Below are 25,525 nucleotides of genomic sequence, written 5' to 3'. Positions count from 1 at the left end.
CATTCTCTATCTGGGTTTTAAAGTGGGCTACTCGAGGCTTAGCTTGAATTTATTTCATTGTTCAGTGCATTCTTTGTTTCCAGCATCCAAGTTTTTAAAAATTTATTTTCTTATTTGACTGTACATTGGAGAAAAATACAACCTAAAAAGGTGCTATCTTTTTCAGCTCTTCCGTTTGTGCACTGTGGATGGAAGGGACTCTTGGAGATTGGGTCTGCCCTGGTGTTAGAAACTCCCATTAAGCAGCACATGCTCTTCCAGTTTCTCAAACAGTATGACCTGAGATTTCTTAAAATGGTTTCTGTGAAAATATCCATAGCCTCTTCCCCCACGTTCACTGATGCAATCACTGAGAGAAAGAAAGCTAATCAAGGGTACAAGGAGGAAACCTGTCTGTGTTTATCATTTACTGCTCAAAGAGGGGCAAGATTTCTTCCCTATATTGTCTCCCCTCCTATGGAGACCTTTAAAAAAACACACACACATAGCAGTTTTATTTACAATAGCCAAAAATACAAGCAATGCAGATATCTGTAAAGTACTGAATGGATAAACAAATATTGATACATTATAATATGGGATACTACTAATCAATAAATAGGGATCACCTATTTACAATATACAACATAGATAAATCTCAGAAGCAGACATAGAAGGATATGTACTAGATCAATTGAAACTCAAGTACCTGTATAAACCAAACATCAAGCTTCATTCTCTCGTTTTTGTTCTCATTCAACAAATTTAAAGTTAAAAATGTTATAAAAGCAATGAAAAGTAATCACTACCGACATTGAAGTTATTAGTGTGTGTGTGTGTGTGTGTGTGTGTAGTGGCTCTACCATTTGAGCCACACCTCCCTTCTTACATTTTTCTGGTTAATTGGAGATGAGGTCTCATAGACTTTCTGCCTGGGCAAGCTTCAAATCTTGGTCTTCCTGGTCTCAAGTTCCTAAATAGCTAGGATTATAGATGTGAGCCATTGGTACTGGGCTGGCTGTTTTTCTTTTACTATGTAGCTATATAAATAGTATTCTGTGGATGCTCTAGACATTATTACCTGTTTGGGCTATTTACTCCCTCCTTTTTTTAAACCATAAAGACACTGTTGAAATTATTCCTGTATCTTAATCTTTGACTGCTTGTCTGATTACATTTCCTTACATTAGATTTCTAAAATTAGAACTGCCACATTAAAAGGTATAAATATTTTCACTAGATCTTGCCAAGTTGCTTTTGAAAAAAATTGGGCCAATTTTTGTGCCTACTAACTGGGCATGAAGGCACACTTCTTATTGCATGCTTGTCATCATTATTTGTTGCAGTTTTCAACTGAAGTTACTGCCTCAGTGGAGAAAACCTTTTCTCTCTTTGGTGTGGGAAGTGGCTTAACACATTTTCCTATTGATATGTAAGGTCTTTTGCTATGATTTTATAAGTAGTGTTTTCAGGCTATGATTTATAGTTTCATTTTTATCTTTTAATATTCTAGAAGTTAATTTTATATAGTGAGATTTACTATTTTGTTGTTTTGCTCAATTACTCTTATACCTATGATATCATCTTTCTCAAATCCAGTTTTGATCTGTCTCCTCTTTTTATCTAAATTTTTATAGGTACTTCAATCCTATGTACCTCAACTTTATTTTTACATGTGGCATAAAAAATAAAGATCTTGTTTTGGGGAACTGGGATGTACTTCACTGGTTAAGTGCTTGCCTAATATATGTGCAATGCCCTAGGTTTAATTTACAGCAACACACACACACACACACACACACACACACACATCATCATCATCATCATCATCATTCTTATTTTTTGTGTAAATGTAATCTTAGCAACATATTACCTTTAATTGTTTTTGCTATTTTTGTATTGGCTATTTGGCTATGTAGTCAATTACCCTAAATTTAAATATTTTTAAAGACATTTATTATCTCTCAGCATCTGTGCCACAGGAATTCAGGAATGCTTTGGTGAGTGATTCTGGCCAAGGGTCTTTTATGAGGTTACAGTTCAGGCAACTGCTGGGGGCTGTTTTCATCTGTTGGCTTGCTTGATGCTAGTAGATTTGCATGGCTCTTGGTAGACTCAGTTTCTGTTGACAAGTGGTCATGATTCCTTGCCACATTGATGATTGAGTGTCCTTACAACATGGCAGCTGGTGCTCACAGAGCAAGTGGTCCAAAACAGAGGTACAGCAAGGCACAAGGGCAGTATCTTTTTTTTTTAATGGCCTCTGAAGTGGCATTCCTTCACTTCACAGAGAGCAGTCTATAAGTTATGTGGGAGATACTCTATGAGAAGTTTGAATGTTCAAGGGCTTGAGCCACTGTTATCTAGGAGGCCAGTTATCACACTTTCCTTCTAGGAGAGGAAATTCATAATCATTATATCTTTGACTTTATAGAAACTTACTTATTCAACATTGCTTTTGTCATTTATATCCTCAAACCCACAGGTAGCATTTGGAAGTTTCTTCTTCTTTTAATTTTCTGTAACTGTCTAAATCTTAGATTTTAAAACCAAGTGGGTCTTATTCTCAGAGGCTTTGCATCATTGATTACAACTTGCTTAGGGACAAATGACCACTCATTTATGATTTTCTTTTCACTTCTCTCACCTAGCACTTAATGAAGTAATAAAACAAGTTAAATTATACAAGAACAGATAGAAATTAGTTTTATTCATACATACATACCTGTAAAACAGACAATACACATATATCCATGCATTCTTTTTTTTTTTTTTTTTTTGGTTGTGGGGTTTGAACTCTGGCCCTGGGCGCTGTCCCTGATCTCTTCAGCTCAAGGCAAGCGCTCTACCACTTGAACCACAGCACCACTTCCAGTTTTCTGGTGTTAATTGGAGATAGAATCTCGTGGACTTTCCTTCTTGGGCTGGCTTTGAACTGTGATCCTCACATCTCAGCTTCCTGAGTAGCTAGAATTACAGACGTGTGCCACTGGCACCTGGTTTTCCATGCATTCCTTGAATAGTAAGCAAGACTCCCACAGCATTAGTTCAGGGAGAATCCCAGAGAAAGGAAAAAAAGAAAAGAAAAGAAAAAGACTCATCCAGGGCCACACAGTGATAAAAAGTTAATACAAATCTGTTTTTCCACCTACCTCCCTTCTCAACACTTCGTACATTTATAACTGTATGGACATGTACTTGACTTTCGAGTATGTTCAGAGTGGAGAGGGATTGCTAAACTATTGTTTGGAGTGGAGATCTTGCTCAGCCTCTGCTCAATTTCTTCTCTGAGGTTTGGCTGTGGCAATTCCGGTCAACGCTAAATTGGATTTGCAGGAGCCAGAAAGTTGCTGAGCACATACCAGAGTTGGATACTTGGGCAGTTTCCTAGCTCCCCAGAGCCTTTGACTTTATTTGTGATCCATGATTCCCTCTACCATGCATTTTCAGAAAGCAAACAGGCAATCAAATACTGTGGTAATTGCTTCCTTCTGTGTGGATTTCTCATCCCCAAGCTGCCTGGCAAGTAGGAAAGGAGTCAGGAATTAGATCAGTGTACCCATGGACTTGGTGGACAACTCACACTTTCCAGCCGAATCCTTACTTCAAATATTCTATCCTGTTGGCCTTAAAAACAACACAAATGCCCTAGAAATTCCAACATCATAACCACATTTTTCTAAAGTGTTTTCTTTACTGGTGAAGGAAGCACAGAAGTCCTTTGTTTATCCCAGTATTGCTTTGAAAAATGTATTTCTGTTCTTAAAGAAAGTAGACTTTTTTTGTTGTTATTGTTGTTGTTGTTAAGTGTGGGGTTTAGAGAGGACAAAACAGTGCTATTTGGGGAATATCAAGTTAGAAAGAGCTGATCCAATATTCCAGATCTCTACAGAAATCCAAGCAAACTTTCTTCCTCTTCCTTTTTTTTCCCTTTTTTATTAATACATTTTTTATTGTAAAGATTCTTTCTCTTTAGCTATTCATTTAGTGTGTGTCCTGGCATTTAGGTCAGCTTCCATATCAACATCTACAGGGTAGAGGATATGACAGTGAAATTCAGCTGACTATGGTTTGGACTTTGATCCCAGAAGTACATAGTCCAAAACGGGGATATGAGATATGGATATACATGATAATGCTACAAATTTAAGGTAGAGATTTCCCAATTGGGAACATTTAGAAATATTCCAATTCACTAAACTATAACCAAAATGACCATATTTATTGTGTATTGCAGTATAGTGAAGTAACTCACACATAATGGCTTACATCAATCATCATCATTTGTGTCTTTATAATTCTTGATCGTGGCCACATGCTAGACGGCAGTAACACACATGGTTTATGTAGGATGGCTCCTCTGGAACTGTAGGATCCAGGGTGGATTCCTTCATATCTCTGTCATTGGGGCTGGGATGGCTAAGACAGTTGGAGCTTTCCTTCTTGAAGGGGAACTGCTACTTGTTAGCTTAGGATCAGAGAGGAAGAGTGGAAACTCAGCACTGGCACAATTACTAGCACTATATTCTAGTGATAATAACCAGCAATGGGGTCATCCAGGGATCCAGCTCTATTTGCATGGGTGAATGGAATGAGTACATGGAAAGAAGAGGAATTTTTTGTGGCCACCTGTGCAATATAACACACTTACTTAAAGACAGTGCATTCATCTAACAAGCTGAAGAATGGAATCTCACTGTCTGAAATAACACGTTTTTGTCACTGGTGAGGGGTACTTGTGTTTTTCTCATGTGTCTGTGCGGATGAGTTTTGTATGACAATCTCTGTGAGCAGTTACTCACCCTTGATATGTCTCTTCCTGTTATGCCCAGCCCAGATTAAATGATTTCTAAACATTTCTAGTGTGAATGAGCCTGCCCAGTCTGTAGTGATCCTTCAAAGTTTCTTCTCTGGCCTTTGCTCATCTCTCTTCATACTTTTGTTCTCCATCCCTTCCCTGACTTCTCACCAAGGTTCCCAACTCTCTCTGTTGTTCCAGGCGCTAAAACAGGTGCAGATATTACTGATGGTACCTGTGAGCCTGGACTGTCTTCCCCGGCCTCCTACATGAACCTCTTCCCAGTGAGCCATCTCATCGAGGAACTGAGGCTAGCCCTGGAGATGCTGGAGCTTCCTCAGGAGAAAGCAGCCCTTCTGAGCCAGATTCCTGGCCCTACAGCTGCCTACATAAAGGAGTGGTTTGAGGAAAGCTTGGTGAGTAGCCCCAAGGCATGATTGGAAACTGCTGAGAAACATAATCCTGCAGCCCATGAAATGTCACCATAGTCATGGCTATTGATTTATTTCTACATTCTCCACCCCTTTCTTGCTTCTCATTCAGCTTTGGGCAGTGGCCACTGGGTGGACCTTCCCAGCAGGAGCTTAGTCCCAGTCAAGCAGCTTGAGCTATAACATGCTACCTTCTTGGGGGTCTACAGCATCTCTATTCTGAGAAGAGGAAATCCAGAAGGACAACCATGGTTAAACACCCAGCACCCAAGATTACAAGTACTACTTACTGAGTTCAGTCCCTGGACAGGATTTCTATTCTCAACTGGATCCTATAAGTCCTTGTTTCTTAGCAAAGCCTAGAGCCTGTTTGCTTCATTTATTTCTTTGTTCTGCTTTGTTTTACTCCTTTCCCTAGAACTACTTTCTGTTCCTAGAATGGAATGCATACTTGCTAACTCTTCTGTTCTTTCCTGATCAGGCCCACAGATCTGCCTATCTATAGTAGAGGTAGATCTGTAACTAAGCTTTGCTTTGGGCTTTAGTTACCCATATGTTTTTACATGGAGACTAGCAGGTCAATCTTAAGAGATTTGGTAATAGCTGGGAATGGTTAGGGGCTAACACACAGGGGAAATAATCTGGGATGTAACCATTGAGGACTAGAGGACAGATGTTGGAAAGCCAGAGGAAGAAAGGGAAGGATGGAGGGAGAAGGGAAGGAAGAAGGGAAGGAAAGAATGATCTAAATAGTGGAGGAAGAAAGGCAAGGAGGTAGAAAGAGAGGGAAGGAAAAAGGCTGTGATATCTAAGCTGAGCTTGAGGTGAAATTGAGAAAGCAGTCCTCTAATACTAGAGCCCTATAGACCTGATTGAAAATTGAGATACACAGAGGTTGGAGGTCAGGAATAGCATCATTCATTTGGGAAGGAGGGATTGAGGCTGGAGACCACAAACCAAGGAAGCTGAGACACCCCTGTCAAGGTGGCTATATCATTAGTAATTAGACAGGCTGCGTCCCAGTTATCTTAGCCACCTTTCTGTTCCAGAGGCCTCTGTCAGTACAGGTTCATCCTCATGCCTTCCTCTGAACACTGAACAGTTCCTCATTAAATTCATTATATGTGTTATTCAATATTTTCATTACCTAAGCAGTCTGCCTGCTGTCCTGTATAATATGTGTATACCAGGCTGATAGGTAGTTAATAAAAAAAAATGCCTGCCCAATGTGATAGTTAATCATATACTATACTGAGATGGTGGACAACAAAGAGTGGCCTCCACAAGATGTCATGTATTAATGGACAGAACCTGTGAACATGTTACCTTCACAGCAAAGGAGAAGTTAGCAGATAGAATTAAGATGTCAGATCAGCTGACTTTAAAATGGGGAGGATGACCTGGGCTCACCAGGCACATCATAAGCAATCACAAGAGTCCTTCTAAGAGCCTTTTTGTTAAGCTCCAGGGACTCTTTTTACTAGCTTGCTCTTACTCTGCCCAGGTGTTAACTGTCATGTAAATGGAAGATTTCACTGAAGTGTCTTTATGGACAAAAGCCATCTGCCTACAGATTAGAAATAGCTGGATTTTATTCCTCTCTGTACAGTTTACAGTGAGCATGGATGTCTTTTGGTCATCTTATATGGATGTACTTTAATTTATGTGATACGTTCTCCAGTTCTGACATTTTGACTATTTTAAACCTTTCACAAATACATGGCATTTCTATAATGAACATCTTTGTCCAGAAATATTTGTTCTTACTTCTAGATATTTCCTAAAGTCTATAGACTTCAAGGAGGGCAACCAGTTAAAATATAATATGTGCAGCTAAATTTCATTTTAGATAAACAGTGAGTAAACAGATTTCTAAATCTGGAACTCTGATCTGAAAGTATTGATACCCTTAAGACTTTGAAACATTTTTCCAGGTCAGTTTTCAGCAAACTTTTTTTTTTAACCTGAACTGGCCTGGAATCATAATCTTCCTGATTTTGGTTTGCCATGTAGCTAGGATAAAAGACATGCACAACCATGCTCAGCTATTGGTTTTGTTTGATCCAGCCTAAAATCGTGATCCTTCCGATTTTTGCCTCCTAAGTAGCAGGGATTACAGATATATCTATATCTATCTATCTATCTATCTATCTATATATATATATATTTATTGTGAGGTTTTGAAGAGAATCTATCACACAGTGATTACAAAACAGCCTTAGTAATTTCATAAGGCAAAGAGTTTTCTTCCTTATTTTTTGCATTCTACATTTCTTTTTTTAGTAAGAAGGCTGAACATTTTTCCTTTATTAAAAAAATGTATGGATGATGATGATATTGTTATTGTTTTTCAGTGGTGGTAGGGATCAAATCTAGGGCCTGTACATGCTTAGCAGGCTTTCTACCACTGAGCTACATCTCCAGCTGATTTTTTTCTTATTTTTATTATTCTTCTTCTGTATAATTTCTAAGCTGTAATCTCATACCTTATCTTAAAAACTAATCTCCATACATCCGTGTTCATATATGCAGTATTTATAATCTATTTAAATTATTAAAATGAAAACCTTCCAGCAGAATAGTTTTAAGGAATCTGTCAAAAATTAGTTCTAATATTTTCTTTTTTTACACCACAGAAAACACCCGAAGCCCCTTGGATGAGTCTGTACCAGCATCCTAATCTGTGTTCTTTCTTGTATAGGATTTTAGTGCTTCCATGTTTAAATAGCCTTTAATACCCCCTTTGTTTTATTGGTGGCATATGCTTTCCTTACTTTGTTTTTCAATACTGTGAATGGTGATATATAGAATTAAGAAATTGTAATTAACTGCACCACTCCTTGGGTTTCGTCTTTTCCTTTTGGCCCTAAAATGTCCTGTCTTAAACTCAGGTGAAAAACCTATTCATCAGTATCTACCTCAAACGGTCTGATTTTTATTTAATAGCTAACTAATACATTGATATTTTTAGTGCATGATATGAAAATTTGATCAACTCTGAAAATTTTTTCTGGAAATTGTTTAAATTATTTTTTGTCAAAGGCAGATGATGGTAGTGTTGGATTTTGCAAGATGCATTACAGAAAACAGCTTGTGTTCAGGTTTAGATTTATTTGGGGATTATTTACTATGGTCTAGGAAATGTTCTCCTCTAGAAAGAAGATTCCCCTGGAAGTTATTGCATTCATAAATCTTTTAGAGTAATCATGGCTACCAGCAACCTATAAATGGTGTATCTTTAGGGGTCAGAAGTTCGTATAAACATTCCAGGAAATCAGAGCTAGACGTTAAAGGTTTTGATTCTGAACAGAGATGGCCTGTCTGTGTTTAGGTCTTAAAGACCTACAGTTTGTTTACACTTTGGTTATACATACATTCCACAGTAGTTCTTATCTGTATGGAAATAGAACTCAGAGCAGTGTTCAAACTTACTGGGTATTTTAGAGCAGTCCTCTTAATTAGAAGGTCTTGCTACACAAACTTTGGTCTGTGGTCTAACAGCTTTGGTATCCCCGAGTAGCCTGTGAAAAATGTGGATCATGGGCCCCTGTTCTATACCTGAATCCTTTCAGGTGATTCCTAGGCAACATTGAGGTTTAAGAAACATTGCTTTAATCACAAAAGTATTAACAAATTACTTTAACTCACCCGACTTATTTTTAAAAGAGAATCATTTGTGAATTAGGATAAGGATTAGAAAAAGTGAGGGAATGTGAAAGAATACCGAGGACAAATCAGAGCCTGGCCGGATGTACTGTCTGTGCATGCCTTATGTGCTTGTTCCGTCTTCTCCTGCGGACACATTGACTTTGCCACATAACTAACGTACTTCTCTGCCATAACAGTGACCTGATACAGTCCAACTCTGCCTTCTAACCTCTGAATCAGTTGGGATACTCTCTCCAGTAAAATATATGAACGATAAAGAGGTTTGTATATCACTGTCAAAATCCAGAGGTTGGCCCAGCTGCTCTGGATGACCTCACAGACTCTTGCTCTTCCCATCTTGATGCTCCACTCTCCTCAGGAATGGGTTTTTCCTCAAGCATGGCCCCAAGCTTTACAAGATGGCTTCTAAGGCTCTGGGCAACATGACCTCTTAGACACAAACATTATTTTTCCTTCCCTCCCTCCCTCCCTCCCTCCCTCCCTCCCTCCTTCCTTCCTTCCTTCCTTCCTTCCTTCCTTCCTTCCTTCCTTCCTCTGTCTCTATTTGTCTTATCTGCCTTTGAGGGAAAATCTTTCCCTGACATCCCCAACAGACTCCCCATTAGCCTACTGGTCAGGATTTGGTCACATGTGCATATTCTAGCTACAAGTCAGGTTTGGAAAACAAGTACAAGTTGCAACATCCCCAATTCAAAAATTCAAAATCTTGGAATATTTTAGAGGTTTACATTAAGGTGTTCAACTGATGAAGTCTATACAAATACTCCAAGATCTGAAACACTTGTGGCCCCAAGCATTTAAAGTGAAGGATTCACGAGCTATATTTGCATTTCCGTACGCTATGTTTGGAAGTGATCCCTGTAAAAAAGGAGTGATGGAGAGGGTGGAGTGGGGAGAAATGAATGGCCCTGAGGAAGCAGATCCAAAAGTGACTGTCACAATATCTTTAAATTTGAGTTTTTGTCCTTTTTTAATTGATGACAAAAAGTGTACATAATTGAAGATTTGATGAGAAATCTTGCAAACAATATGGATTTAAGTTTTGTTTCTTATGATTGACTGACAAATTATTTCCATGATTCCTACATTAAGAGCAAACAAAATCAATAGCTGGGCACCAGTGGCCCACATCTATAATCCTAGCTCGTCAGGAGGCTGAGAACTGAGGACTGCAGCCTGGGCAGGAAAATCTGTGAGACTCTTATCTCCAATAAACTACTCGGAAAAAGCCAGAAGCAGCACTGTGGCTCTAGTGGTAGAGTGGCCTTGAACAAAAAGAAGCTCAGGGCCAAAGCCCAGGGCCAGAGTTCAAACTCCAGGACTGGTACAAAAAAAAAAGTGGGAGAAAAATGAGTGTGGGGGTAACAAGTTCAACAAGAAATGTACTCACTATCTTACTTATGTAACTGTAACCCCTCTGTATATCACCTTGGCAACACAATTAAAAAATAAATTAAAAAAATCAAATTCCTAAAGAGAAAAAATTGGCCCATCTAATAATTTTTGGAGTTAAATACTGCCAACATATAAAAATGAGTGCATATAAAATAGAAATTTAAAACTTTCCATTTAAGCACAGTTATGGATTATCTGCCCTTGGGTAAGGTGGCTACCAGAATCAATCAAGTGTGGCCAGCGGAGAAGAGTCACATGTTGGGAGACAGGGTCTCTTTCTGTTGCTATTCTTTCCTTAAATTTTATTTTTTTGTAAAGATGCTGTACAGAGGGGTTACAGTTACATGAGTAAGGTAATGAGTACATTTCTTGTCGAGCACTGTTACCGGCTCCTTTGTTGTTCTCCCACTGTCCCTTCCCTTCCCTCCCTCCCTCCCTCATCCCCCTCTGTTGCTATTCTTCTTCAAAGACCTTAGGCTTCACAGGCACTGTGGCATCTGTAGTCCACAAGAAAAAGGGGCTGCTGAAGAGGCAGTGGTAGATGTAGGGGAGTGGCTGATGATTAGCACAGGAATGGACTAAATATCTTAAATGGAGAGGCAGCTCCTTGTCCTAGTCCATTACAGTGGGCAGCTCTGTGGTATTGGCGTGGGAGACCTTATTTCTCTTCTGCTGAGTCTTGGCAGGGCTGAGATGAAGCTGGACCAGTATGGCCAGCAGGAGACCTGTTATCCAGGACTCCATCTAAAGATGGTTATAAATAGGCCAGGACCACACTAAAGATCAAGTAGAGCCCAGGATTCAGTGGTGCTGGGTTTTAAGTAGGTTTCCAGATCTTAGGGGGAGGGAGGGCATTGCTCTGTGTCAGTGAGCATTAAGAGAAGTGGGCTCCAGGCAGGAGAAAGCAAGTATGGGGCTCTCTGAGTTTAAGGATAGTATTTGGGGCCCCAGTGAGTCCAGGAGCAAAAGTTTTGGACTTCTTTGGTCTAAGAACACAATCTGTATGTGAATTTTCATCCTGTGCCTGGAAAGCTGAGGCTCTTGCTCAGGGAATTTCCTAGAATCTAAGGTGAATAGGACTTAGTCTACAAAGAAGCCTAAGTAGGGCTGCTGTTCTACCTTAAGTCATAGCAGAAGTGTTACCCTCAGGAAATGGGCAGGTGGTCTCCTCTATTTTGCAGATAGAGCAAAACTTAGGGTCAGTGTCATCAGGGGATGAACTCCGTGCCCTCTCGAAAGGTTGAAGCACCTCTGTTGTGATAGCTTCGGAGCCAAGTTCCAGATAGGAACTGCTCCTCTTCCTCTCCCTTTACTGGTAGAACACAGGCTGATGCCCTTTGGAGTGTGTGGATATTTCCAGTCAGGAGCTCATGAAGCTTACCAGATGGTCCTGACATCCAGAAGGGAGCAAGATACTCCTCAGTGGCTCTGGCATGTACCCCAGGCAAGAAGGGTCTGGTGCCAGTGTAACTACTTCCAGGATTCTGGCCGTACCTCAAGTGGGCTTTCCTGTAGTCTGGGAGGGGGTGTCTACCATTCTATACTTGCTTGGCTTTGCTAAGTGGAGTTCACTTAGTGTGATCCAGGGATAGGTTAGGTGGTAGAGACTCACAGATTTACATGGGGTTTGCAAGCAATTGACTAGAGGAAAAGCTAGGGAGTAGAGAGTAGCTAGTACACCATGGTGATTAGTGTCTCTAGACTTTGGGTGATGCTCAAAAGATAACTGAGCTAGCAGTCTCCAGGCAAAGCGGTTATGGGTGCTTTTCTAACATGCCAACAGGCAGTCTATCCTACTGTTTAATATTATGGATATGGACCAAGAATATCCCTGGCAAAGGTTCAAGATGAAGTCAGAGAATCAGGCAAACCTACAAGCAACAGGGCAAGGGCAAGTCAGGGCATCGCTCAGGTTGAAAGGGAAGTGGATGGCAGAGAACCACATGCCTCAGGCTTGGTCACCAATGGGAGCCCAAGCTTTCTTTTGCAAGATGCAGGTACGCCACTCAGTATACCTTGGAGGGTGGAATCAAGCTGCTCAAATGTGAGGGAGTGTGGAAGGTAGGAAAGATTTAAAAGGCACCACAAACCTTTTCTCTCCTCTGAGGCTTGATTTCCCTACTGGAAATAATCACTCAGTTTGATAATTTGAAAAGTCCAGGTCTGTAAGATCTGGCCAGGCATTCTATCATGTGGTTTGTTCTCTGGCCTGTACTGAGGAGCTTCTTTATAATTCTAAGCTATGAATCCTATCTGCCCAGATCTCTTAATTTCCTAAGCAGAGTCAATTTGGAGAGTTTATAAAGATGTCTATGGAGATGTCAGGGCTCAGCTGAGGCCTGCATCCCAGCGAGAATGAAGAAAGCCATTCTGCATGTTGGCTACTTCAGTTACCTCTGGAACTCAAAGAGCAAAGAAAGAGACCCAGGCTCAGGAGAAGCATGCCCAACCCCCTTCTCAGTTGCATGCCACCTTGTCACAGATGGCGGCTCCTTCAGTTCTCCGCTCCTCAAACAAAGCCCATGTGTTCCTGCCAGATTCCGCTTGTAATCTTTCATTCTGCTCAAAGAGGCAAATCTGTTTACCATATTGAAAAGCCAGAGGAGTTGCAAAAAAGATGTGGAGAGAAAGCTGTTGTATGGATTAGAAAATTGGAGCCTGAATTTCCCTTGCTGTGTGATTCATTTCTGTATGTCTATTCTCCTCAGGGCAGGGAACAAAAGACAGGTCTAGATCGACTTGTGTTAAACATTTTAATTTTGAAAAGCTGCAGACAAAACTTTAGAGGAAAACCTTTTCCAGTGGATCTTGAAAGAGAGAAAGGGGGACTCTGGGATGTATCTCAGCACTATTGCTGCTTACCTAGGATGTAGGAGGCTCCTACTCACCAGCACAGAAAGGAGGGAAAATAGAGGGAAGGAAAGAGAGAGGAAGGAGGTGGAAGGAAAAAAATGAGGGGGGGGTGGAGGGAGGTGAAAAGAGAGACAGAGAGACGAACACTGCATGAACCAATTTCCAATGTGGGTTTCTTATTTGCACCTATGTCAGGTATGGAGTTGAGTGAAAGCTGAGAAATAAGTAGATGCTAGCATTCCTTATCCTTCCTCTTTAACTTTTAAAAAAATATATTTTTATTATCTTTAGTTATTTGCATAAAGGGGTTACCATTCAACATGTCAGTTTAGGAGTATAATGCATCTTGATCAGTGTTACTAACCCCTTCCATCATTCTTGCCCATTCTCCATCTAGTTCTCCCAAAGGACTCCAATCCTGGGCTGGATGGGTAATGATGGTTCTTTGTTCCCATGCAGTACTTGAAGTAGCCAGTAGGTGGGAGTCAGGGACAAATGCTGGGAAGTCTAAATCCTTAGAAACAGGAATAATATATGGGTTTTATTTGAGAAAATAGGTTTTTCTCCACCCTCCCTTTTTTTTAGATGGGAAAGAAAGAAAGTATCTCTATCTCTCTCTCAATAGTGAAACTGCTGGTCAGTGTATCTGGGTCAGCTGGAAAGGAAAATTCTTTCTCATTTTCCTTGGAAACGAGTGGACAGAGAATAGGCAGGGGAGGCCTCCACTGTGGGGGCTGAGGGAGAACAGCCAAGGGTGTTATGTGGTGAGCTGGTCCCTGGAACACTGACCCGAAATTTCACTTGGAGAGTCCCTTGCTCCCAGTGCCTACTTTGGGGTGTAGCAGGGTAGCTCTTCACATTCCAGGAGCCAGTTTCTGGCCCAGGTATCTGCCAGCTGTGCCCTAGGGAAGATCCCCGAGCTCTGAGGGATTTTGATTGCAGTGTTCCTTGCACAGCACTCAGCATTAGATGAACTTTCCATTACTGAACATTTTAGCAGTTTTCCTCTTCCTGGTTTTTTTAATCCCCTCCCTTACCCCCAAGCAAGTAAATTCTAAGCAATCTGGATCCTTTCAGACCTGACCAAAAGACTATTTCAGTCCCTCAGAACCGGTGTTTATAAATGACCAAGAATGTGCAAACACTAGTGAAAGAGCAAATAAATCTTTCCCACTAAATTTCCTGCCTCCAGCCCAGAGGATCTGACAGAGGATGCTGGTAGGTTATCCTAACTTGAGGTCTGAATATGTAGATACCTACTTACCCTCTACCCACAAAGAAGCATGCTAAATTATACCCAGAACCTTCTGTACTTCAGCACCCACTAGTGGTCAGGCAGCCCTGGAGGCTCCAGGAATTCATGCTTCTGATACCCAGTGCTTTAAGAAACCTATGAAAATAGTTCCATTACCTCTTACTTCTCCCCTGTAGACCAGCAGAATGCGCATCTTCTAAGAGCTTGTTAATAATGCACAATCTCAAGCTCCATTCCCAACTGCCTGATCACATACTACATTTCATCAGAAGCCCCCCAGCTCTGCAGTGCATTTTCCATGGGGAAGCTTTGTTCTAACCTTGGGCTTAGCCAACAAACCCTAGACCACATTTGACCACTGCTTATCAGATACCTAAGAATGATTTTCAAATTTTTAAATGACTGAAGAAACATCACAAGAATAATCTGTGATGTGGAAATGATATACCATTCGCATTTCAGTATCCATAAATAAAGTTTTACTGGAATTCAGCCACATTTTGCTGGTTTAGGCCTTGGCTATGGCCACTTGCAGGCATCAAATAGCAAAACCGAATATGAGAGAGGCTTTACGGCCCACAAAGTCTACAATATGCATGGGCTTTGTCCCAGCTCATTTTGGAGGTGAGTTCTCCATGTTATAGACTCAGGAGACATGGATGATGGTGGCCAGGATTATGCTTCATGGTCAGGACTCCTGCCCAGTTCTCCCCTAACAACCCCATTTCTGAAGCCAGGACCACTGGGTAGCATGTCGGCTGTAGGACAAGCTGTATCTGATGAGGAGGTATCCTTAGCAGCTGTCACCATGGCCCAGATGCCAAGGCTCAGGGCTGAGCAGGTTCAGCCCACTAAGAGACTGCTCATTCCTGGTGGCCAACAGGATCCCATTCAGCCATTCCCTGGAACTCCAGCTAGGTAGGTGATGATCCTAAGGTTCTTTTCTAGACCCCAGGATAAGGGCAAAGGCAAGCCACACAATTCTCCCTTCTAAACATGTCCACTGTGGCCTCTTAGCTGTGTTTCCACTCCCAGTCACTTAGCCCCATAGTCTTCTGTGCGTGGCCTCAGCTGGCTGCCTCATGTTCCCAACAGTAATGAGTTCAGTCTGGTTGCAGATGACTGAAGTACTTCTAGGAAGGCCCTGAGGGCTGTCAGGGTCAGCATAGTGACCTTTAATTGTGTGCGCTTGGTGGCCCCTGAGACTGTACCTCACAGGAACAGTCTAATGGGAAGAGGAAGCAGCCTAAAGCTGCAGGAGTAACTGCTTAGGACAAATGAAAGCCAGACTTCTTGCTTCATGAGAATCATGGACCACTTGGATAATCTGATGAAAACTTTTCAGAGACATAGAGACTTTGTGTATATCTAGTGGATATATTCAGAGACTTATCCTCTGAAGCCTGCCCGTGGACCACTGTAAAGCACCTCTAGTCAGGAGAGCCACTGAGGGTGAATGTCAGATATCCATCGTTCACCTCACCAGAGTGATAAGGATGAGCACTCAGGAATCGTGAGGAGGTGGCTGAAGGTTTTTACCCCATCTCACCTCTCCCCAACCCTTTCATTCCTGTATTCTGCTCTTAGAGCCTTTGGAGTGTTATTTTGTGAATTTGAGCATTATGTTAACATAGAAGGATAATGCACTTTGGTGTTTTAAAGAGAAAAAAAATTAAAAGACTAAGGTTAAGAATTTCTGCTCCAGGATGCATAAAAATATGTCAAGAATTTAGCTCAGCTTGTTTGGATTCTTTGCTCCCTCCCTCTTCCTCATCCCTTCCCTCCCTTTTCCCTTCTTTCCCTTTCTTCCTCAGCAGGCCACCTTTGTCCATCACATATGAGTGGAGCTAATAGGTAACCTTGGCTTTCTGTGCTTTCTCTTCTTTGAATGAAACATCTTTATTCTGGTGAAACAGATCTTCAAGTCTCTCTCTTTTTTTTCTCCAAGTAGCATTTTAACTTTACTGGTCTCAGCGGTTGAGGTCCATTCTTTCATTAAGAGAATGTGTGCCAGGAATTGGGTTAGGAAAAGAAGTTAGAAAAAAGTAAGTCATAAATCAGATGCACTTCCTACCGGCTGGTGTCAGCCACCACTTCCTGTAGCCTGATGCAGTAAAGACTTGCCAGCCATTACTTCTTACAGGCCAGTGTAATAGAGACTTGTTGACCATGACCCATAGTACAGCATGGTTCATTTAACAAGAAGAGTGATCCGGAAGGAGTGGAGGAGGGGCCACAGGGAAAGCTTTCTGTCAGGATGCAAGGTACCCAGCTCCTTTTCCAAGGAGATTAATAAGTCTGCTGAGAAGTAATCACCTAGTCACCTGCCTGCTCCTCCTGCCTTGCTCCTTCATTGTACCAGAAGCTATGGAAGGGCCCTATGCTCTTCCAAGACCAGCAAGCGTTTCTCCCATCCCTGCATACTTTGTATATATCTTTGATTCTATTGAAGACGTACCTGATCCTCTGAAACTTAACTATGGGTCACTGGTAGGTGCCCCTGGTCAAGATGCCCATAGTTCACCTCACCAGTGTGATAAGGGGTCTTGGCAGAGCACCCAGGGGATTCGTGAGTGAGGAGGTACAGAGAGTGTGGGACTCAGCCCTGCCTCTCTTCCTCCATCATCCAATTTTGGATTTTACCCTCATCTTCCCTGGAGCCTCAGTTATACACTTATTACATGCCATGTGGTAATTCCTTATCTACCCAGGGCAGGAAGTTGGCTTCATTTGCCTTGGGTGCAGGACAAGTGTGTGTTGACCTACGGAATTTCTCATTTGACTTTCCCCAGGTTTCTAGAAAGAAAAGAGAAAAGAACAATACTCCCCTTTATTAACATATCTTATCTATGGTGGGCTATGGGTGTGTGGTCCACACTGTGGAACTAGGCCAGAGTGAGGACAGGGATCTAGACCTCAGAGCAGGGCAGCAGCGCCAGCTTTGCTTTCTGGCCTCTAATCTGGGTGTGTCTCCAGGAATGTATTCCTCCCCCATGCCAGCTGCTGGCCAGAGCTCTCCTTGCATTGCCCCTATGATTGTCCTGCCCAGGCTCCTGCCTCAACTAGGCTGCCAGGCCTTACTTCTGCCCTGTCTTGTGGGCCACATTTTGGGGCTTTGGTGAATACAGGTTCTGGCTGTTGATACCCAGAAGGGGGCTTTTCCTCAGGCCCAGATTTTCAGAAGAGACATGGGAAGGCCTTGGCAGTCACATGCTGAGTGTCTGCAAGCCATTTATGATGGCACAACAGAGGGCAGGGCCCTTGCATGTAACCACTGCACCCACTGTACCCACATCAAAGACCACTTTCATAATCAGTCATAGCCAAAGGCCACACATTAAGGGCTGGGCAAGGGAGAAAAGCTGTTCTTAGGGGTGCTCTCAAAGGAGATGAAGATGAGGAGATGGAGTGGGGAGGAGTGGCATCTGGGACATTTTGGGGAGGCCACCCTGGAAAGCCAGCATGTGACACAGCTTTGTTTCCTCCAGCTTTCCTAGGATTCCTTTCCCACCCAAGGGCTGCTCCTTAAATCTCAGGGAAACACACGTGAAGCGGCCTCACCCTTTCCACCTCCCAAGGTTGCACCAAGTGAGAGGCAGGCCTGGGACACGTAACAGAAGCAGTAGCCCTGGTATGGAATATAGCCACCAGGGAGCTGCCAGCCCGGAGCCACGCTCCCCTGAGAGAGCAAGTAGCAAACATTGCCACAGTTGGTCTCCGGTGGATAGTGCCAGCCTTGCCAAGGGCAGCAAACGCTGGGCACTGGTCTGGTACTTTGTAGGGCCTGGGACCTGGACTGGAGCTGGTTCTGAATCTGTTCTTTTTTGGAGACATCAGGTTTTCCCCTGGGTGCCTGTCGCGAGCCTGTAAGGGGGAAGGCGTGGGCTTTGAGGTGGGGGTCAGGCTGTGTGTGGGAACAGCAAGCTCCTCAGAGAGCAGGACTTATTTTTAGTTGTCTCCCCAGTCCCAAATAAACTGAGAGCAGCTGGGAGCCGTGGGTAAAGGCAGAGTGAAGCAGAGACAGGAAATCAGGGGCTCTCAGTAATGAGTTCCAGCCACTCCAGAAGAGAGAAGCCAGACAAGGAATTTTCTTCAGGACTGTTTTCCTCTGGCAGGCTCTGGTATTATCACAGAGGAGAATGTGGTGTGTGTGTGTGTGTGTGTGTGTGTGTGTCTGTGTGTGTCTGTGTTTACAACTCCTGTCCAAATCTTTTCTCCCCTACCCCCACCTTTATGTAAGTTTTGATTGCTCCTTGGGGCTCTGAGCCCCAGGCAGGGTGCCTCTGTGTGTGTGTGTGTGTGTGTGTGTGTGTGTGTGTGCCTGCACACGCGCCTGCCTGTGGGGGTTGTGGGGGAGGACCCTGGAGCAGCACAGTCTAGTCTGACTCCTAGTGTATCTGCAACTGTTTAGGGAAAGGCTGAAGGACACAGGCTAAGCAAGTGGGGAAATCTGAACACAGCCTGGTGTCTCTGAGGGGAAGAGGGGCAGAGCCAAGGAAGAGAGGGCTTGGTCCTTAGCCAAGGGGGAAAAAAAAAAGCTTTTTCAACCAAGGACTCTAACTGCTGACATGGGTGCCCAGAATGGATGGGGACATTGATGTTTACAAGCATTTCTCGTGGCTGAAGAGGGTAAGTGACTGGCCGCTTTGTTTGGGTCTCCGTGGAGAGGAGTGAGGGGAGAGACACTTTGGGGTGTTTGGAGTGTGTGTGTGTGTGTGTGTGTGTGTGTGTATGCACGTGCATGCGTGTGTGTTAGGGGGAGGTATTTGTCCAGCAGAGCCCTGTGATAGCCAGGCTCTTCATGAGAATCTAATTATAGACATGAGGGGAGAAAAGAGTCAGCTGTCTTTGTTTCTGCTCTGACATTCTGGTGAATGAGCCTCTATACACAGAAAGGCAAGAATGGAGTGAGGGAAATTAGTTATTGTAACTTAGTCTCTTAAACCAGCTCTAAACACTGTAACCAGAAAAAAGAAAAGAAAGGTGTCTACCACTTTGGGGTCTGAGGACCCAGTGCAGAAGCTTACCACTCTTCCTAAACACTCTGAATTCGGAAGTTGTTTAACTCGTTCTCAACTCTGATGTTATCCGGAGTGGTGGGTACAACGTGCCAGCTGAATGAGCTTCTGTGTTGCCGGAGGAAGGTTCTAGGGGAATCCTCTTCCCAACACTCTGAAGCCCAGGATTTGAGTTGTTCAACTGTTGATACCCTTCTTGTGGGGGCAGGGATGGAAGGGCATCTGCGTGCAAGTGGGCAGTGGGAAGTGGGTGAAGGTTGGGGGCTGGATCATGTCACACGCAAAACTCAGGTGTTCTCTTTGGTTATTGCCTTGAAATTGACCGAGACAGCATTGGTCTCAGCACTGAGGAATTTTAGGCTGGATGTCTTTCAGTGGCAGGAAGAGCAAAAGCAGCTGACAGATAAGAGGTTTGACATTGTAACTGCAGAAGGAAAGGAGGTCTAGGGAGTTTCCGGCCAGGAAGATGCACTTGTGCTCACCCCCACCCCAAACACATGGCTGGTAGTTTGTGCACATGCACGCTGAAACCCTCCTTCTGCAAATACTGAGCTCCTGGTGCTGGGTGTACAGCTGAGTAAAGGAGAGCCAATCTCCTGTGTATTTACCACTTCTGTAGGAAGTGGAGGCTGCAGGGCCCCAGGAAGTAAACTCTTATTACACACTGATAAGTACAGTGAAGAAGGGCACTGGAAGGCCCGGAACAGATGTTGATAGTTGAGAAGTAAAGGTCAGGGAGCTCTCTTTGAGGAAATAACACTTTACAGAAACCTTAAAGAGCAGTAGGAGTAGTGCAGAACATTTAGGTAACGTGAATGGTACGTGCAGAAGGCCTGAGGCAGGATGGAGGCTGGCAGGTTTCAAGGCAGAAAAAGCCAGTGTGGCTGAGCTAAGTGATGATGGCGGGTAGAGGAAGACAGATTCCAGATCACAGGACATGAAGGCTGTGGTTGAGGGTGGTGGGTGACAGTGGTTTGTCTGGCGGGGGACTTGTATTAAGAAAGTGATATGGGATACACTGAGGCGTCCAATTTGTATTTTAAGAAAATTGCTCTAGTTATAATGCAGCATCTGCTAGGCTGTGTTTGAAAAATGAAACAGCTGAGCATAATTACGGCACTGGATGGCTTGTAGTGGGGGGTGGGGAGGTCAGCCAATGCAAACCCCTCATTTAGCAAAGCCCAAGAGGAGCTAAGAACCTCCCCGTGGTTAGGTGTGTTAGCTTTTGGTGGGTCTCCTGGTCTTGAACTCTGTTCTCCTGTCTGGTTCTTTCTTCATCTCTTCTGCCAAGTATGTTGAAAATGATTGGTTTAGAACCCATCAGTGGGCCTGCCTGTACTTGGCCCCTGCTTTGGAGTGGCCATGGCTGCCACAAGGGAGCATGCTGGGATATCAGACATCTTGGCAACAGTCTGCACCTAAAAAGCCTCACTGGGGGTGGAGGTGGCGTGCTGGGGGAAATAAGTAAGAAGCACACTTCCCAATTACTTAGCCTTTATCTCCACATTTCCAACGCGAAGCTTCTCACCACTCCCTTCCAGTCTCTGTGTGCCTGGAGATACAGGAACCCCATCCTCACTGCTGGACAGATGTAGCTCTGATCCTTGGCAGATATTCTGTCTGTGGAGCCTGGAGACCCTAAGTCTTTTCACTGTACACTGTGAAAGCTTCAAGTTGTAAGCTCTGGTGTCGAGGATGGCTGGAAGCGTGCTGAGGGAAGCTCCAAGCCCAAGGGGGCTCCCACTCCCCAGCATGGCTCCTGGCAAAACAGGTGCTTTCTCTTCTATTTGTAGAGTTCTAAGGATCATTAAAAACAAAAACATAAAGTGGCAGCATTGGACATGTCTTAGCAGCAGAACATACCATGATCAAGTGCTCTCTGATTCCTTGTTCTTCACCCAAAATACTACCAGCAGATTTTCATAATCTCTCATGAGCAAAAAAAAAAAGTCTTTCCATCCCGTGATCCTGATCCTGAGCTCCCAGGACTTAACCTCTGAGAAAGCTCAGATTCTTCTAACTTCTAACTTATTTAACCTCTGAGGCCTATTCCAACCTGTCCTCCACTTACCTTTTTAGTTCTTACCTTTTAATCTCTCTCAGGTACACTCCCTCTGTTTTCCAAGCTTCTAATTCAAATACCCTACTCCTGTCTGATTCCCATTATCTGTATCTGGCCACGTTGGGCCCCTCCTTTCCCACACAATCCTTTGCTGGACCCCCTCCCTCCAGGGGCTCATCTAGCTCAGGTCTTCTCATTTGCTCCTTTCCATGTGCTTCCTTAAGGGGAGCACAGGTTTCTGAAGACCTATGCTTCTAGAGGTAGAAGTGCATCTCCTTCCTTCTTCCATAGAGAGGGGATTCTGAAGAAGTACCCAAAGTGGATATGGCCAGGTACACAGGGCAGGAACCTTTGCCCTTCAACCAGGACAAGAGGGTGTAATGCCTTAGGTCAAGGGGAGAACACTGTGTTCAGAGAGGAACTGAGTTGGATGAGAAATACTTGTTCAGAAAAGAGAACTTGCTTTTTGCCAGGGCTGGCCTTTGAGGGTAGGCTCATGTAGACAGTTTGGGTTAAGAACAGGTGTGAAGCTTGGATTAGAATCTTGGCTTTTGTCACATTTACTCATAGTGATCTTAGATAGATTACCTCAAAAGCCTGCCATATATAGGCATTTTGGGGATCAAATGTGATTTGTGTATAAAATACTCAGTCTAGTACCATGCATATAGTAAACATGCTGTTACCTGCTATTGGCTATTACTGGGAAGAGAAGCTGTAGGAGGAGCAGGTGACAATGGATCAGCCCTCTTCTCTAGCAGTGCATCATGGGCTGTTCAGTTATTCAGATCTGGATTCCTTTTCATGTTACAGGTCTGGGTCTCACCAATCAAACAGGGGGCCTAGAAGAAGCAGCTGTAACCTGTCCTACCTTTTGAAAGCAGAGGTTCTGGCAAGCTTGGCTCTGGTTGTTGCATGAATGCTGCCCAGGGCTGATGCAGTTCATTCTCCTATCAGACAAAGCCTAAGTACAAGGTGATTCCTAACCCCCAGTACTCAGAGGGCCTCTGTCCCTCAATTATTTGGTTTCCTGACTCACCCAACAGCTCACATCTGCCTTGTACTGAGGTCAGTAGATCCAACCCACACAGCCATGAAAGAGCTTCTAAAGATAGCTCTCAGTAGGGTCTGTGGGGCCCGCCCACTCCCCAGCACTGTTGGCATCTTCCCACTGCACACTTGCCTTCAGCACTTTGAACTGTTTGAGCATATTTGCAATCCAAAGTCGCAAAGAAATTGAAACTACCATGCTTGTACCATGCCACTGGCTTGCATACTGCAGGAGACTGGAATGAACTCAAGCTGCTAATGTTAGACTTTGTTCTGTGTCATCTGGAACTCAAATCGTTGATCCACTACCCTGGCCAGTTGGGCTAGAAGAGCTGCAGAGACAGACACGGAGGCAGCTGACTTGCCTTGCGTTCAGGTTACGGAGGCAGCTGACTTGTCTTGCATTCAGGTTATGCTGCGGTGGAAGGTGGAGAAATAGGCAGTTGCTTCTGAGAAAGGCCTTCAGATCAAGAGCTTAGATCCTGGATCCAGACTACTGGGGTTTATATCTCTTTGTGACCTTGGATGGTTTACTTAACCTCTCTTGGATTCAGGCTCCCTGGCTGTAAAATATAGATAAATCTACATATGCAAAGTACCCAGAGAGCATGCCATAGATGTCATGGGGGGATGGTGACATTATCACGACTGACAACTCCTGGCTACTCCAGAGCCCTTTGTCCCTTTGTCTGAACACAGAAGTTCTCCTGCCCTGGAAGACAGCAATGGGCATGGTTTCTCAAGGGTTCTGTCTGTCCACATTTCCTCTAGGTATCTTCTCATTTCTAGCCAACACACACAACATATTTTCCCAGCCTCCTCCCTCACCTCCCTCCTCCCACAATGTAATTTAGGAGCTACAATCCAACCATCTCCAACCAGCCGCCCACACCTGTGACTCCTGTCTGCCAGCTCCTTGAAGAGAAGCCCTCGGGCCTTTTAACCCAGTGGGATTTAATGAGATGGCATCATACCAGGGTCATGGGCACTCCATAACAACACAGCTATTGGGAGTTCCATGAGCTGGCGGCAGCCTTTGGGAAACCTTTGCCTTTCTTCCTGTCAGCCACCCTCTCACCCTCTATGGCAAGTCTCACACTCTTCCACTTGTCTCCAACCTTAGACTCCTTTCTCAAAAGGGGGGTGGAGGGAAGATCTAAACAAATCTTTCATCTTCCCTCCTCTTCACCACAAACAAAATGTAACTGTGTTCATAGCTGTCCTTTTCAAATGTATTTTCTTTTATGGAGGAACAGCCTCTGTTGGCCAAAGCTATCCTGGCCTCTTGACTCAGGCCTGTTCCAATGTCACTTGTTCCTCTCTTTTTTTCTCTCAGCTGTTCCTTGCCTACCTGTCGCTTGGGAAAGGCTTCTTTTCAGTTTGAAAAGAATCGGATCAGATGATTTTTGGCCCTGTGCTGGCTTCTTCGATGCTGCTTTATGGGCTTTTCTTGTTTCTATGTTACAATACCTCTGCCCCATTTTGGGGGAAGTACTGGGATTTTGAACTTGTGACCTTGTTCTTGATAAACAGTTGCTTTACCATTTAAGCCATGCTCTATCTTTTTTGCTTTTCCTTTTTTGTTGTTTTGTTTTATTTTTAATACTGTGGATTAAATTCAAGAATCTCATGCCTGAAAAAGCTCTGTTTGGAATTGGTTATTTACCAGGCAGCGTCTTGTTGTATGCCCAGGCTGGCCTGGCCTGTGATCCATCTACATGTGATTCTCTGCGTTACTAGGGATAACAGTTGCATGCCACCGTACCCAGCCATTGATGGAGATGAAGTCTTTTGCATAGCTGGGATGACAGACATATACCACCATGCTCAGCATTTTTGTTTTATTCACAGAGATAGGGAAACATACTAACTTTTTGCCTGGGTGGCAATGAACAGCAGTCCTCATGATTTCTACCTCTGGAATACCTGTGATTAGCAAAGTTGAGCCATCACTATTAGGATTCTTGAAAGTGCAAGATAAAACATACCCTCTTTATTTATTTTTATTGTCAAGGTGATGTACAGAGGGGTTACACTTACATAAATACAGTAATAAGTACATTTCTTGTTGAAAAGGTTCCCCCCCCTCATTTTTCTCCTACTTTCCCTCCCCCCAAATATGCCCTCTTTTCCTTCCTCAGCCCCTCCAGGCACATTTGCTTTGTACCTGCATTTGTCTTTAAAATTCCTTCCTATGATACATACTTCCTATAATACATCCCAAGAAACCTTTCCCATTAATGTCTTCCTGAATTCATTCCCATTTGGAAATCTTGAAGGAATGCCGACATTCTTGTGAAAGGAACAGCTCTTCACTTTGCCCCCTCACCTCATTCCATATTCTATAGCCTGTCTGATTCCATATTCTTTGCCTGTCTGGTTGTTGGCTCATGAGGAAGGTCTAAGCAGTCTACAAGGCACCAGGCAATTAACTCAATGCCTCCAGGAGAGCGAAAATAGTCACAAGGCTTTACTCCACCCCCAACTCCAACACACAGCGATGCCGCTGTGTCTGTGAAGGTGTGTTTCAATAGTAATGAGTCAGTGCTTCTGTTGGAACTGACAAGGTGAGGAAACTCTTGAAGGAGTCTTCTCTTCCTACTGTACTTCTAATTACAATACAATCTCTTCACAGTCTGTCAGCACACATGTACAGATCCCACTTCCATAGTCCACTGATAGAAGCTCCTTGTGGATACAGAGGTGTCAGTAATGACCAAGCCAAGCGAAGCTTATAATTTTAAGGAAAGATCTTGGTAAAGCAAATGTGTTTCTTCCATTCCAAATCAAGTTCCTCAAGGAAGATCATTAGGGAGCCTCACACAGCCCTTGTATTGGAAAATTTTCGGGCAGTCTGTTCTCAAGACACAGCAAACAGCTGTGTCAATTTTAGAAGATGGGAACATCTGAATCTCAGTGATTGTTATGACTTCGCGGATGTCCTATCTGACTTGGGAAGGCTATTTCCGAAGGAACAGTTCTCCCATTCTCCCAGAATTCTTTTATAGTCAGTCA

General features: G+C 43.5%; 1 protein-coding gene across 4 annotated transcripts in view; it reads left to right on the top strand.

Annotated features, from left to right (window-relative positions):
- The window catches only part of Ppfibp2 (PTPRF interacting protein, binding protein 2 (liprin beta 2)), a 135,605-nt gene that overhangs the window by 40,315 nt on the left and 69,765 nt on the right, over positions 1-25,525 (top strand). For 3 of the 4 annotated variants that reach the window (XM_013028790.1, XM_013028785.1, XM_013028786.1), the window contains exon 3: positions 4,979-5,193. In XM_013028790.1, coding sequence (XP_012884244.1) covers positions 4,979-5,193 — 215 coding nt within the window. Of the gene's footprint in view, positions 1-4,978; positions 5,194-18,480; positions 18,502-18,932; positions 19,010-25,525 lie in introns of those variants that run through there. The other variant, XM_013028788.1, reaches the window with a different exon arrangement.

This window comes from Dipodomys ordii, unplaced genomic scaffold, assembly GCF_000151885.1.
Source record: "Dipodomys ordii isolate 6190 unplaced genomic scaffold, Dord_2.0 Scaffold113, whole genome shotgun sequence".
In the NCBI taxonomy this organism is placed as follows: domain Eukaryota; kingdom Metazoa; phylum Chordata; class Mammalia; order Rodentia; family Heteromyidae; genus Dipodomys; species Dipodomys ordii.
Note: the sequence above shows the minus strand (reverse complement) of the source record. Positions and strands in the feature narration are given on the sequence as shown.